The sequence below is a fragment of the Geotrypetes seraphini genome, chromosome 1 (genome assembly GCF_902459505.1).
Source record: "Geotrypetes seraphini chromosome 1, aGeoSer1.1, whole genome shotgun sequence".
Lineage (NCBI taxonomy): Eukaryota > Metazoa > Chordata > Amphibia > Gymnophiona > Dermophiidae > Geotrypetes > Geotrypetes seraphini.
The window spans coordinates 33757445-33773151 of NC_047084.1; the positions used below are offsets into that span (position 1 = coordinate 33757445).

The 15707-nt window shown below is 46.4% G+C and overlaps 1 protein-coding gene across 3 annotated transcripts in view; it reads right to left on the reverse strand.

The window, feature by feature from the left end:
- Positions 1-15707, reverse strand: part of HOMER1 (homer scaffold protein 1) — a 246911-nt gene that overhangs the window by 73063 nt on the left and 158141 nt on the right. For all 3 annotated transcript variants that reach the window (XM_033929598.1, XM_033929589.1, XM_033929608.1), the window contains one exon: positions 13086-13242. In XM_033929598.1, coding sequence (XP_033785489.1) covers positions 13086-13242 — 157 coding nt within the window. The remainder of the gene's footprint in view (positions 1-13085; positions 13243-15707) is intronic.

Here is a 15707-nt window from a genome sequence, read left to right on the forward strand (position 1 = left end):
AAAGATATGGTTGGCTATAAAATAAGCCAGGCGAATACCTAGCAGGGCCTCCGCGTGTGCGGATCGCCGGACTTGATGGACCGAAGGTCTGATCCGGAGATGGCGCTTCTTATGTTCTTATGTTCTTATGTCTCTTCACGCAGATAGTCCACCCGCCGCAGAGACCCTCGCACAAGCAGAAGAGCAACCTCCAAGAGATGTCAGCACTCTTCAAGTGCTGGGTGCCAGATCAGGAAACCAAAGATATACTTGCGCCCGTGCTGCCTCACAGGTATCGAACAGGAAAGGTTGGCCATTATGCAGCACCCGAAGCTTAGCTGGAAACTGAAGCGTGAATCTCATCTTTTTCTCCGATAGAAGCTTGCAGACGGTGGAGAAACTCCTACGTAAGGAAGCTACTGGAGCCGAATAGTCCTGGAACAATAAGATTCGCTGGTTTTGAAACCGAAGATCCTGTTTGTGTCTATAGTTTTTCAGCAGTAGGTCTTTCAGAGCGAAATTAAGAATCCTGATGATCACCACCCGCGGCCTGGTCACTCCATCCTGCTTCCTGCCAAGACGATGTGCGCGCTCAATACGCAAAGGGCCCAGACCATGTGCCACGAGCAGTTCTGCCGCCAGCCATTTTTCCAAGGTAGCCAGTAAGTCCACATCCATCACCGATTCTGGAATGCCCACTAAACGGAGGTTATTCCGCCTGGAGCGATTCTCCAGGTCATCCAACTTTTCCTCACAGTGGACCATTTTATTTTGCAGGCGTTTAAGCTCCTCCTGAACCGATGCCAGGGTATCCTCTGCAGTGCTAACACGATGCTCCACTTCCTGTACCCTTCCATTAAACTCTGCCACAGTCGTGGTGAGAGTTGCCAGGGTATCATGTACCTTGTCGAGGCAGGTGCCCAGCGCAGCCACCACCGCCTCTGTTAGCCGCGTGAGCGTCTCCTCGCTCACAGAATCCGCCGCATCAGCCGCACCCGCCATCTTTCCCTCGCTCGTGGGCCCAGGTTTCAGCGTGCCTCGCTCCTTCTTCCCCGATTTTGAGGCCATCTCCGTGCTGCCTTTTTGGACAAACTTGTCCATACGCCGACAGCAACTCCGAGGGTGAATCCGGGCTGAAATATAGGTGCAGATTTTAGCGCAGGGAGGCCCGACAGGAGAGAAACCGCGGAGCTCAGGGAAAGTACGTCTCTCCCGTTCTCCGCACGGCCACGCCCCCCTCCCATATAAAATTTTAAAAGCAATACATGCACATTTAAGTGAATCCTGAGATAGACCGGAAGCCATTGAAGGTTTAAAAGCATAGGAGACACATGGTCAAATTTAATTTTTCCAAAAATTAATTTCGCAGTGGTAGTTTGTATCATTTGGAGTCTTTGAAGGCAGGTCTTTGTTATGCCGAGATAAATAGCATTTCAGTAATCCAGCTAGGATAATATGATAGATTGGAACAGGACAGAGAAGTGTTGTTGGTGGAAAAGGTTTCTGACTTTCCTCAACATTTGAAGGCTAAAAAAGCACTTCTTGACAAGAGCGTTTATTTGATCCTTAAAAATAAGAGAAGAGTCTATGAGATCCAGAGGACCGATACCTTCTCCTTTGGGTATCTATTGGTAAGAACCTAATGAAAGTCAGGGCTCCTTCTATCAGAAATTAGATAACCTATTACAAAAATATTCAGATGGTATAATCCTATTGGGGGGAGACTTTAATCTTACCCTGGATCCTACTTTAGATAATTCTGCCTCCGCAGTCCATTATGCAGATATCAATGACCAAGAAGGGGTATTGCCTCGAACTCTCTGGGAAGCTGGTAAAGCTGTAATGAGGGGCAAAATTATTGCCCTTCAAGCTTTGTCATAAAACCCAGGTAGAAAGAGAGAACACGCTATGGAATGAATTACATACTGTTAAATGTAGGCTGAAACAGGGTCCGACACTGGCCACAGATAGGTCCCGTGAACAGGAACCTACACAAGCATTACGAGATTTGGAACTGGTCTCTTGTGCATGGGAGAGGCATTGCAGAGTATAAGAACATTTTGAATTTAGTAATAAAGCGAGTAGATTACTTGCCAATAAGCACCGGGTCCAACCAGCCTTCACCCCCAACGTCAATTCTGACGTCAGAGAGGAAGTTCCGGGCCAGCCAGGCAGCGATTGGCTGGCCTAGAACTTCCTTTCCGATGTCAGAATTGACGTCAGGAGGGGAAGGTTGGTCGGCTCGGCGCTTCTGCCTCAGGAAACAGGTAGAACGTGAAGGCAACGCGATCGGCTTGCGTTGCCTTTGCGATCTACTGGTCGATCGCGATCAACCTTTTGGGTACCCCTGATCTAGATAGTATTCTCCAACTTCGAGCCTCTGTGAAGAATATAGATGAAACAGCCAGTCAAGGAAAAGAAGGTGATCCATTTGAGAGGCCATACTCCGATAGCAATTGAAAAATGTAGGAGGGGAGCCAACTTAACAGGCATAATACCCAGATTGGATCCCTCCGTCAGAATCCTGGTAATATAATAAGTAGAGTTGTTGTGATGGATGAGATAGACAATCCATCCCAACCTGTTTCATAGTTTGGTATAGAGGAGTGAGCATGATGGAGTAACAAACAGAAGAGTCATGCCATGCTTAATAAGTTCCAAACCATGCAGAAAAACATGTCCTGTTTAGTTCATGGTTAAGTTCATAATTATAGTGCACAAAAAGGGGGAATTCCACCTTAGAGGCTCTACACCCATGGTGGAACCCTGCAATAGTATTCAATGAAGTTGCGATTGCAAGAATGCGCAACAGAGAACCATTAGTTCCAGTATCAAAATATAGATTATGGAGGCACTCGTAGCCAGTTACTGGCAGTATGCTGTTAGGTTAGAGTGCCATTAATAAAACAATAATAATAATTTATTTCTTATATACCACTATACCGTGAAGTTCAAAGTGGTTTACAGTAAAGATACATTTTTACAGTACATGGGATAAAACGGTTTATAATAAAGATACATTTTGTCAGTACATGGGATACAAGTGGTTTACAATAAAGATACATTTTGTCAGGTTTATTCTCTAAGGTTTCAGTGCAGGATGCTGTGGTTTGAGAACAAGATGGTTTTTACCGCTTTCCAGAAAGGTAGTAAGTCTTTTATAGCTTGAATGACTGGGGGGAGCTGGTTCCATAGTTTTGCCACAGTGTGAGAAAAGGAATATTTCTGGGTTGTTTGCAAGTGGAGCTGGCGGAATGCACAGTCGGCGTTCATGATGTGATTTGAGTGATCTGGTCAGATGATACAGGGGGAGTTTTTCAGTTATATATTGAGGGGTCTTGTTGTGAAAGCACTTGAAGGTGATAGTTAATTGTTTGAAGATTATCCATTTCCCTATGGGTAGCCAGTGTGCTTCGGTTAGTGCTGGGGTGATAGGATCAAAGTGACCAAGGTTTTTCAGGAGCCGAATTGCGGTGTACTGGACTCTTTATAGTCGACGTTGTTCTTTCGTAGGGAGGACAATGTACAAGCTGTTAGAGTAGTCCAAGTGCAAAAGCACGAAGGTGTATAGCAATTGGGAGAAGTCTGCTTCTGAGAAGTATTGTAGGATATGCTTTAGCTAGCGTAGATGGTAAAAAGATGAGGATATTACCTTGGAGATCTGTGCTGAATACTTGAGGTTGGCATCTACAATGAGGTCTAGGCTGCATACTTGGTCCTTGGGTATGAGGGTGGGGTTATCCCAGACAAGTGAGGGTCGAGGGGTTGTGCAGCTCTCTTTATGGATCCACAGTAGTTCAGTCTTGAATGGGTTAATTTGGAGTTTATTTGATGTAATCCATGATTTGATCTCATCTAGGCAGGTTGTCAGCTTTCTGAGTTGGGTATCCCATGTTGACCCAGCGGCATGTAGAGCTGAATGTCATCAGCGAACGAATGTATGTGGATCCTATGTCTTGCGGCAATTTCGATCACTGGTTTAATGTAGAGATTGAAGAGCCATGGGGATAGTAGCGCTCCATATTTTGGTGAAGTTGGTGTTGACAAGTGGGAGTTGGTGAGAACACATTGTTGTCTTTGTCAGAAAGGACTTGAACCAGGATAGTGCTGTGTTGTTTATCTCAATCTCAGTCAGTCTAGAGAGTAGGATGTTGTGATCGAGTGTGTCGAAAGCCACACTCAAGTCTAATAGAACTAGGAGTACATCCAAGCGGAGAAGGCTACATCCAAGGCTAGACAAATGCTGGGTTGTATCCGTAGAAGTTTTGTTAGCCGGAAACCGGAGGTCATAATGCCGCTGTACAGAACCATGGTGAGACCTCACCTGGAGTACTGTGTACAATTCTTGAGGCCACACTACCGCAAGGACGTGCTGAGAGTGGAGTCGGTTCAGCAAATGGCCACCAGGATGGTCTCGGGGTTCAAGGATCTCTCGTACGAGGAAAGGCTGAACAAATTGCGGCTATACTCTCTCGAAGAACGTAGGAAGAGGGGAGACATGATTGAGACATTTAAGTATGTCACCGGTCATATCAAGGTGGAGGATGATTTTTCTTTCTGAAAGGTCCCTCGACCACAAGAGGGCATACGCTTAAACTCAGGGGTGGGAAGTTTCATGGCGACACCAGGAAGTACTTCTTCACAGAAAGAGTGGTCGACCATTGGAACGAGCTCCCAGCGCAGGTGATCGCGGCCAGCAGCATGCAAGATTTCAAGAAAAAGTGGGATGCCCACGTCGGATCTCTACGAGGGTAGTGCAAAGGGGATCCCCTAGGAGGGTGGATGGGCGGGTGGTTAATAGAGTGGGCAGACTTGATGGGCTATGGCCCTTTTCTGCCGTCATTTTCTGTTTCTATGTTTGTCCAAATAATTCCAACAGTCATCTACGACGTCGAGTAAGACTGTCTCCGTACTGTGATGTTTCCTGAAGCCCGATTGTTTCATAGCCAGGATATCATGGTTCTCTATGAATGAGTCTATGGTATGAAAATAGAAGTAATATAAAATCAATGAATAAAAGAGTAGTCTTTGAAGGATCTTCAGCGTCTACGGATGCAAGCAGTGACGATGGAAGTGAGAAGTCTGATGCCCAATCAGCTGCATGGGAAAACACGACATCATCATCCTCATCATCATCATCCAAAAAGAATGACCAGTCAAAAGGGAGAGGAAAATCATTCCAGAGATCGTGCGATTAACAGGGCCCGAATGTGAGAACTGCTTTCTATTTTCCCTACCCCCTCCTCGGTCTGTCAACCTGCTTTGTCTTCCAGCCCCTGCAGTGTTCAGAGGCTCTCTGGGCCAGAGGCAATGCCAGATCCTTCTCTCTGCCGCATCCTGCCTATCTAACACAACCTCCTGTGTATGCAAGGGCAGTACATGATAGAGGGAAAGATCTGGTGCTGGCCCAGAGAGCATGTGAACACTGCAGGGGCCAGTAGATAATGCAGATTTGACAGAGCAGGGGAGTTTGAAGTATGGATAAGAGGAAGTGGGAAGCAGTGCTGGACTCAGGGAGGAAGTGGGGGAAGATTCGAGAAAAGAAGAAAGAGCAGTGCTAGTTTGTGTGGCAGGAGAGGGGAGAAAGAGACATGCTGCACACTGAAAAAAAAGCTACTATGTGCTGACCCCACAACATACTTCTTGGGTGCTCAACACATGAGAACAGCTGCTCTTAATACATTGTGAAGGAAAGCACAGTTACTTACCGTAACAGGTGTTATCCAGGGACAGCAGGCAGATATTCTTGACTGATGGGTGATGGCACCGACAGAGCCCCGGTACGGACAATTTTAGAGTGATTGCACTCTAAGAACTTGGAAAGTTCTAGTAGGCCGCACCGCGCACACGCGAGTGCCTTCCCGCCCGACAGAGGCGTGCGGTCCCCAGTTAGGATAAGCCAGCTAAGAAGCCAACCCGGGGAGGTGGGAGGGACGCTAGAATATCTGCCTGCTGTCCCTGGATAACACCTGTTACGGTAAGTAACTGTGCTTTATTCCAGGACAAGCAGGCAGCATATTCTTGACTGATGGGTGACCTCCAAGCTAACAAAAAGAGGGATGGAGGGAAGGTTGGCCATTAGGAAAATAAATTTTGTAAAACAGATTGGCCGAAGTGTCCATCCCGTCTGGAGAATGCATCCAGACAATAATGTGATGTAAAAGTGTGAACTGAGGACCAAGTAGCAGCCTTGCAGATTTCCTCAATGGAAGTAGATCGGAGGAAAGCTACAGACGCTGCCATAGCTCTAACTTTGTGGCCCGTGACAGAACCTTCCAGTGTCAGGCCCGACTGAGCATAACAGAAAGAAACGCAAGCAGCAAGCCAATTGGAGAGAGTGCGTTTAGATACAGGATGACCCAACTTGTTAGGATCAAAGGACAAAAATAGTTGAGGAGATGATCTGTGGGGCTTAGTACGTTCAAGATAGTAAGCCAGAGCACGTTTACAGTCCAAGGTATGCAAAGCCTGTTCACCTGGATGAGAATGAGGCTTTGGAAAAAATACAGGCAGGACTATGGACTGGTTAAGATGAAAGTCAGACACAACCTTAGGAAGAAATTTGGGGTGTGTACGGAGAACCACCTTATCATGGTGAAAAACAGTGAAAGGTGGATCGGCCACTAGTGCATGCAGTTCACTGACCCTCCTGGCAGAAGTGAGAGCTATAAGGAAGACCACTTTCCAGGTAAGAAATTTGAAATGTGCTGTGGCCAAAGGTTCAAAAGGAGGCTTCATTAAAGCGGAAAGAACCACATTGAGATCCCAGACCACAGGAGGAGGCTTGAGAGGTGGTTTCACATTGAAAAGGCCCCTCATGAACCGAGAAACCAAAGGATGAGCGGAGAGGGGTTTTCCATGAATTGGCTCATGAAAGGTAGCAATGGCACTAAGGTGAACTCTGATAGAAGTAGATTTAAGACCAGAGTCAGACAAGGAAAGAAGATAGTCCAACACCAGTCCCACTGCTAGAGACATGGGATCATGGTGATGTAAGAGGCACCAGGAAGAAAACCGAGACCACTTCTGTTGATAACATTGGAGCGTGGCCGGTTTCCTGGAAGCATCAATGATAGAGCGGACAGGCGGAGAAAGAAGTGAGTGAGCCGAAGTCAGCCCGAGAGATACCAAGCTGTCAGGTGCAGAGACTGTAGGTTGGGATGCAGTAGGGTCTGCTGATGCTGAGAAAGCAGAGAAGGAAACAGTGGAAGAGGTATGGGTTCCCTGGATCTGAGTTGAAGTAGAAGGGAGAACCAATGTTGCCTGGGCCACCGTGGAGCGATGAGAATCATGGTGGCTTGTTCCCTCTTGAGCTTGAACAGTGTTCGCAGCATGAGCGGTAGAGGGGGAAAAGCATATAGGAAGAGACTGGTCCAATCCAGGAGAAATGCATCGGGCGCCAGACGGTGAGGAGAGTAGAGTCTGGAGTAAAACAGGGGCAGCTGATGGTTGTGGGGAGCTGCAAAAAGGTCCACTTGAGGAGTGCCCCATTGAGCGAAAATGGACTGAAGAGTCGAGGGATCGAGAGTCCATTCGTGAGGTTGGAGAATTCTGCTGAGATTGTCCGCTAAGGAATTCTGTTCCCCTTGAATGTAGACAGCCTTCAGGAATAAGTGACGAGCTGTTGCCCAAGACCAAATCCGTTGTGCTTCCTGACACAACAGGCGAGAGCCCGTTCCTCCCTGTTTGTTGATGTAGTACATTGCAACTTGATTGTCTGTGCAAATGAGTAGTACTTGAGGAAAGAGAAGATGTTGAAACGCCTTGAGGGCATAGAACATCGCTCGGAGTTCCAGGAAATTGATGTGGTGTTTCTTTTCCTGGGCAGTCCGAAATCCCTGAGTTTGGAATTCGTTCAAGTGAGCTCCCCAGGCGTAGGGGGAGGAATCTGTGGTGATGACTAGTTGATGAGGAGGTAGATGGAACAGCAGACCTCTGGATAGATTTGAAGATGTCAACCACCAAAGAAGCGACTGTCGAAGAGACGAGGTCACAGGTATGTGTTGTGAACAAGGATCCGCGCTTGGGACCATTGGTTCGCTAAGGTCCATTGAGGAGTACGCAGGTGGAGACGTGCGAAGGGTGTGACATGTACTGTCGAAGCCATGTGCCCCAATAGCACCATCATGTGATTCGCAGAAATGGTAATCTGTTGAAACACCCGCTGACAGAGATGGAGGATGGCGTGAAGGCGGTTGGATGGAAGAAACGCCCTCATCAGAACAGTGTCCAGAACGGCTCCAATAAATTGAAGTCGCTGGGTCGGAATGAGGTGAGACTTGGGTAGATTGATTTCGAACCCTAATAGTCGAAGGAAGTGAATGGTCTGATTGGTGGCAAGCAGAACCGCCTGAGGGGAATGAGATTTGATCAACCAGTCGTCCAGATAAGGGATGACTTGAAAGTTGTGAGAGCGGAGATAGGCCGCTACCACAATCAGACATTTGGTGAATACCCTGGGAGAGGAGGCCAGGCCGAAGGGTAGCACTTTGTATTGATAATGATGTTGATTGATGAGAAAGCGCAGATATTGCCTGGATGTCAGATGGATAGGAATATGTGTGTAAGCCTCTTTGAGATCGAGGGAGCATAGCCAGTCGCCCTGAGCAAGAAGAGGTAGAGGGTGGCAAGAGAGAGCATTTTGAACTTCTCCTTGACCAAACATTTGTTGAGATCTCTGAGATCCAAGATGGGTCTGAGGTCTCCGGTCTTTTTGGGAACTAGAAAGTACCGGGAGTAAAAACCCTTACCTCGCTGATCTTGAGGAACTTCTTCGATGGCATTGAGAAGAAGGAGGGATTGAACCTCTTGAGCGAGAAGGAGGGACTGAGACTTGTTGGAAGCAGACTCTTTTGGCAGGCCTAATGGCAGGGGAGTCTGAAAATTGAGGGAGTAGCCATGGGCTATGATCGAGAGCACCCACTGGTCGGTGGTGATTATCTCCCATCGAGAGTGAAAAATGGTTAATCGACCTCCTATGGGCAGTGGAAGAGGACAGGAGGGAGGGAGACTGGCAATGCCCAGGAGAAGGGAGTCAAAAGGGCTGAGTCGGCTTAGTCTGAGTGACAGGCTTTATGGTAGGCGGCTGTTGCTGACGTGCTTGTTGGTGCTGTTGCCGCTGCCTCCGAGGTTGTGGAGGTTGAGGCTGAACTGGCCGAGCAGAAAACCGCCTCTGATATGATGGCTGCTGTCTAAATGGACGAGGAGGAGGCTTCTTTTTATTTTTCAGCAAAGTATCCCACCTCGTCTCATGGGTAGAGAGCTTTTGAGTGGTGGTATCCATAGATTCTCCAAAGAGCTCATCACCCAGGCAGGGAGCATTGGCAAGACGGTCCTGGTGGTTCACATCAAGGTCGGAGACTCGGAGCCATGCCAATTGTCTCATCGCTACAGACACAGCCGTGGCTCGGGATGTGAGTTCAAAAGTATCATAGATGGACCGGACCATGAACTTCCTGAGTTGTAGGAGACTGGAAGTGCATTGTTGGAATGCAGGAAGCTTACGGTCAGGAAGATACTTTTGAAAAGAAGAGACTTGCTGAATCAAATGTTTCAGTTAAAAAGAGAAGTGAAACGCATAATTACCTGAACGGTTGGCCAGCATTGCATTTTGGTAAAGTCTTTTACCAAATTTATCCATGGCCTTGCCCTCTCTGCCAGGAGGGACAGAGGCATATACACTAGAGCCTGCCGATTTTTTGAGGGTGGACTCCACCAGCAGAGATTCATGGGGCAGTTGGGGTTTGTCAAACCCTGGAATAGGAATCACCTTGTAAAGCGATTCTAGCTTCCTAGGGGCTCCTGGAACGGTGAGAGGAGTTTCTAAATTTTTGTAAAAAGTTTCCCTCAAGATGTCATGGAGGGGTAACTTTAAAAATTCTTTCGGAGGCTGGTCAAAATCCAAAGCATCAAGAAATGCTTTGGATTTTTTAGAGTCAGACTCTAGATGGATGGAAAGGGTGTCCGACATCTCCTTAAGAAACTTGGTGAAGGACGAGTGCTCTGGCTTACCAGCAGGATCCTGCACTGATGTAACATCCTCCTCCGAGGAATAATCTGCCTCGGTACCGAGGGGGTCATCAGAATCATCCCACAAATCAGGGTCCCGTACCGATGACAGACGGCCCTGAGAAAGTGGGGTAGAAGGTTCGGTATGCTTGGTTTTGCGTACCGATTTATCAGACCTCATGGACACCGTACCGGGTGACTGTACAGCAGTACGGGTGTCAGAGAATGGCACCGGTTCCGAAGTCGAGTAAGCAGTGCGTCGAAGAGACTTCGGTTCCGCCGAGAGAACAGGCATAGAAACAGATTTTTGCGGTGCCGACAACGTCAATGCCGACAAAACAGGCTGTTCGACGATCGGCACCGAATGCTCAGTAGGTACCGACACTGGAAGGCTCGGAGTCAGCAGAGCCGGGAGCAAGTGTTGTAACTGCTCCTTAAGCTGGACCTGAAGGATGGATGCTATTCTCTCATCCAGAGACGGTCCCGATGGCACCGGTACCGCTTTTTTCTTGCTCGGTACCTGCGGTGCAGCTCGACGCTCAGGCGAAGTCGATGCCGATGAAGAGGCAGTGACTTCAATAGGAGCGGAGCGTTTGCGAGGCCGGCGCGCAGTCTGCAGGACTTGGCTCACTGCTTGTTCGACTGGCGGGCTAAGGACAGTAGGGGATGGCTTCTTAGCCGGCTTACCTACAGGATGCGACACCGAGGATGGATCTTGCGGTGTCGAAGTCACCGGTGCCGATTTGGAGGAAGATGACGGTGTCGATGCGGGGGAACTTCCATGGCGGCACCGAAAAGAATTCGCTGTTGAATTTGGCGATTCTTTAGAGTTCTCTTTTGGAGAGAACTGCAGCGGGTGCACGTTTCTGCTCTATGGTCCGGACCCAGACACTGAAGGCACCACTTGTGCGGGTCGGAAAGGGAAATAGGACGTGCACACCGCTGACACTTCTTAAAACCCGGTGAAGGGGGCATGAAGGGAAAAACGGCGGTAGCAAAATCGAAGCCCGAGGCTTCGATGGTGCCAACAGGCCCCGCCGGGGCTGACCGGAAAAAAGTTGAAAAAAATTGCCTTTTTTTTTTTTAAATAAAAGAAAGAAACGATAAGGTGAATAAATCACGACAAGAAAATAACGCGCGAGCGGGAAGGCGAGAAAAATTTGAAAAAATTTTCCAACAGCAGTTGGAACACGCGTCTTCTTAGCTCCGCGGAAACTAAGAAACTGGGGACCGCGCACCTCTGTCGGGCGGGAAGGCACTCGCGCGTGCGCGATGCGGCCTACTAGAACTTTCAAAGTTCTTAGAGTGCAATCACTCTAAAATTGTCCATCGGTGCCGTCACCCATCAGTCAAGAATATGCTGCCTGCTTGTCCTGGGATAAGAAGGCATTTCTTGAGATAAAGTTTGTGATATTTTCTTTGAGCGTAACATGAAGCAGTTTCTGGATTTTGAAGGGACATGTGATGAACATTTGCAGGTTTATCAAGACCAATAACTTTTGATCTTTTGTGACTAGTCAACAGAACTAGCCGAAACATGGAACTGAATTATGTACCTTGCCAGCAATGCATGAAGCTCCTGCTGCATCCATGCGTTGGACACATGACCAATATCTGATTGGCATATCCTAACTGGCTGTAGATCAATAGGCCAGATTTTCTCATTTGGAAAATATTAAGAACTTTTTTAATCAGCACCACAAGTTGAAGTTAAAATGTTTTCCTTCAATGTAATCCATAATAATAAAACCTTTAGCGCACATGCGCACTTCAAACTCCGTGCCTCCGTGCTGCCACATGCACAGTAGAGTAGAACTCTGCCTGCGGTGGTTTCACCATCGCCCTCCCTCGGCAACGCTGCGACCGGACCTACCAAGGGGGTGGGGGAGAACAGCAGGCAGGGTCGTGGCTCTGCTGCGATCCCAGGGCAGGCAGGAGGTCATAGTTCTGCAGCGATCCCTCGGGAGCCCTGGCAGCGCTGAAGATGAGGCAGCAGGCCAGGAACTTCAGAAGAGGGTCCAGGGAACAAGTTAGAGACAGTGGGCAGCGAGCGAGGGCTAAAGAAGCACTCCCCAGAGAAAGTGCGGAAGTGAGCGCTGGGGCTGGGTTCGGCTCACCATGGCCCAGTCGCTTCTAATTCTCTTATGATCGAATGGTTTTTACTTACAGGCAAAGGGAAGGAAGGGGCCAATTAAGGGGACCAGGCTGCCAGTAATAATAATAATAATAATAATAATAACAGTTTATATACCACAGGACCGTGAAGTTCTATGTGGTTTACAGTGATTAGAAAGATGCTTCTCTCCCTCCCAAGACCTAATCATACCCTTTCTCAACCATTTTTGTGATGTGAGTACAATTACCAGCTCTATCAGGTTCTTTTACCCATAGTGAAGGGCAGTTTACATTACAGCTTTTTACATGGGTAAGCACAGAGACTCCGAGGGTGGTATAGAAAGAAAGAAAGATAGGCATTGGGAGACAGAGAGACAGAAAGAAAGATAGACATTGGGAGGAAGAGAGAAAGAAAGATAGACATGGGAGGGAGAGAGGCAGAAAGAAAGAAAGTTAGACATTGGGAGGGAGAGAAACAGAAAGAAAGACAGCAGGATGGAGAGAGACAGAAAGAAAGGATGAAAGAGACAGGGGGAAGGGAGAGCAAAAAAAAAGATAGACATTGGAAGGGAGAGAGACAGAAAGAAAGATGGGGCAGGGAGAGAGAAAAAGATAGATAGGGCATGGAGAAAGAAAGAAAGATAGACGGGGCAGGGAGACAAAGAAAGAAAGACAGAAAGACAGAGGGAGGGAGAGAGACAGAAAGAAAGGAAGAAAGAGACAGGGGCAGGGACAGAAAGACAGACAGACAGACATCTATTCTAGTACCCGTTAATGTAACGGGCTTAAACACTAGTGTATTATATATAATGTTTATAGATATTTTTTTCTTAGTTTTATTCAGATTTAGCCTAATAATACCATTATGGAAGATAAATCTCTCTTACTCTACATAGAGTACAATATGTGCATATTGGTTTAGCTACAGTTTGCAGCTACCTAACTTTGTTTAAAGCATAGAAACTTAATGTCTCTGTATTTACCCGCTTGTGCAATCGTTCTGCTTCCTCCTGGTATGCAGCAAGTTGTTGTTTCCACTGTTTCACATTAGCTGTAGACTCCAGTAGAGCTGCTGTGAGTTTGGCATTATTACCTTTGAGCGTTGCCAATTCTGCCTCCCAATGTTTGCCGATTGCAGAACTATAAACACAAAAATAAAAGTTATCACAATACTGGAGATCATCACTGTCTGCTGTTAACAACTGCAATCATAGTGTCTTCACAACTTTACATTGTCCTGCATTATCAATTCTCCATATGTTTAATTTGTGTTATGTTGTCATCCACCGGTGGTAGAAAAAAACCCACAGTGTCATAATCCCACACTGGAATTAAGGAAGCCACGCAATATAGTGGAATGAAACACCAGAGTATCTGGATGAACACACAAAGTTTATTGTAAGAAATCTTGAACACTGATCATAATTTACGTTAGATGACATTAATCTAAGATGTAATTTTGGCAGTAGAGGCCTTGAGTTCATTTGATCCACTATTTCTATGGTTTTCCCACTCATATGTGATGAGACAGGAACACACAATTCAAGAACCTGCTGTCTCCAATGTTTGTGATAAAATAGTAGATCAGTTGGACTCCTAAAGAAGGCATCTACTTCAGGAGTCCAACTGATCTAAATTCCAAGGTGCACGTTACCCTTTAGGGCTGAATCACAATAACTATTTTATCTGTCTTCATCTGCTGGTAGATGGTCATAACCCATTAGCTTGGACTGATTTGATAGGACTAAACAACTTGAGTCCAGCTGTGTCAATCAGCCAGGAACCCCATGAAGAAAAGGATGTGCAAATAGCAATGGCACACTGGGAATCCCCTGATGCTGGCAAAGTGTGAGTGGGCACATAGAAAAATACCTGAAAATATATAAAACAAAACCATAACAAGATACCAAGGGGAAGAAGACTAGCATCAAGCGTACCAGGTGGTTATCTAGACTGGACTGATAGTCAGGTAAGACAATTTTTCCTTCCTTGTCATCATACCAACATCAGACCAATGGGATGTAGCAAGCAGTATAAAAAATGGGGTGGGTCAAACTAGAACGAGGAATAGGACAGATTCAACCAAGTAATCCTAGAAGCTATGGGCGAAGAGAGAATGCTGCAAATCCTGCCCCACAGAAGGAAACCACCTGCCAGCCAGAAACACTGCTAGAGTCATAGCTGAATAAATAGCCAGAAGACAGTATACATTTAAAAGCACAGTACTGAAATGGACCTGAAATGTGACCAAGATACCACCAGTACAAAGAAGCAGAAGGTCAAATTTGTAGGTGAAGCTGACAACCAAACATAGAGAATAAAAATATAAGAATAGCCATACTGGGTCAGACCAATGCTCCATTTAACCCAGTATCCTGGTTCCACAGTGGCCAATCCAGGTCACAAGTACGTGGCAATAAAAAAAACCAAACAGTAACAACATTCAATTCTACCCCAATCCCAGGGCATGCATTGGCTTCCCTCATGTCTGTCCCATTAGCAGAATATGGACCTCTGCTCCAGGAACTTGTCCAAGCCTTTTTAAACCCATCTATGTTAACCACTGTTACCACATCCTCTAGTAACGTGTTCTAGAGCTTAACTATTCTCTGAGTGAAAAATAAATTTCCTCCTATTGGTTTTAAAAATATTTCCCTGTAACTTCATCAAGTCTTTGTAATTTTTGATGGTATAAAAAAAATCGATTCACTTGTACCTGTTCTATACCAATCATATCTCCCCTCAGCCATCTCTTTTCCAAGCTGAAGAGCCCTCACCTCTTTAGGCTTTCCTTATACAAGAGGAGTTCCATCCCCTTTATCATCTTGATTGTTCTTTGAACCTTTCTAATTCTGCTATATCTTTTTTAAGATACAGCAGCTAGAACTGAATGCAATACTCAAGGTGAGATTGTACCACGGAGCGATAGAGGCATTCTTAGTATTATTTACCATCCCTTTTCTAATAATTCCTAGTATCGTTTGCTTTTTTGACTGCCACCACACATTGAGTGGAAGTTTTCAGTGAATTATCTATGATGACACCTAGATATTCTTCTTAGGTGCTGACCCCCTAAGGTGAACCCTAGCATCTGGTAACTATGATTTGGATTATTCTTCCCAATGTGCATCACTTTGCATTTGCACAGCAACAAGAGCAGTATTGGATTTATAACTTAAATACTGTTCAGCCTTACGGGTTAAATAATACCATAAATTGGTTTTACTTTATTAGTCCTTTTTCACAGTCTGGCTGCTTGATTGTGCCGGTGATTCTGTCACACCCCCAAGATGGGGCGTGGTAAAACGCCAAGGCATATTGAACAGTTGACACTCGTAAGGAAGAAGCAACAACGTTACAGTGAGTACTAGATCAGTGGTGCCCAACCCTGTCCTGTAGGACCACCAGGCAAGTTGGGTTTTTGGGATAGCCCTAATGAATATGCATAAGGCAGATTTGCATGCCTGTCTCCTCATTATATGCAAATTTCTCTCATGCATATTCATTAGAGCTATCCCAAAAACCCGACTGGCCTGGTGGTCCTCCAGGACAGGGTTGGACACCACTGTTGTAGATGGTAAGAAGCTCTAAATGATTAGAAAGAC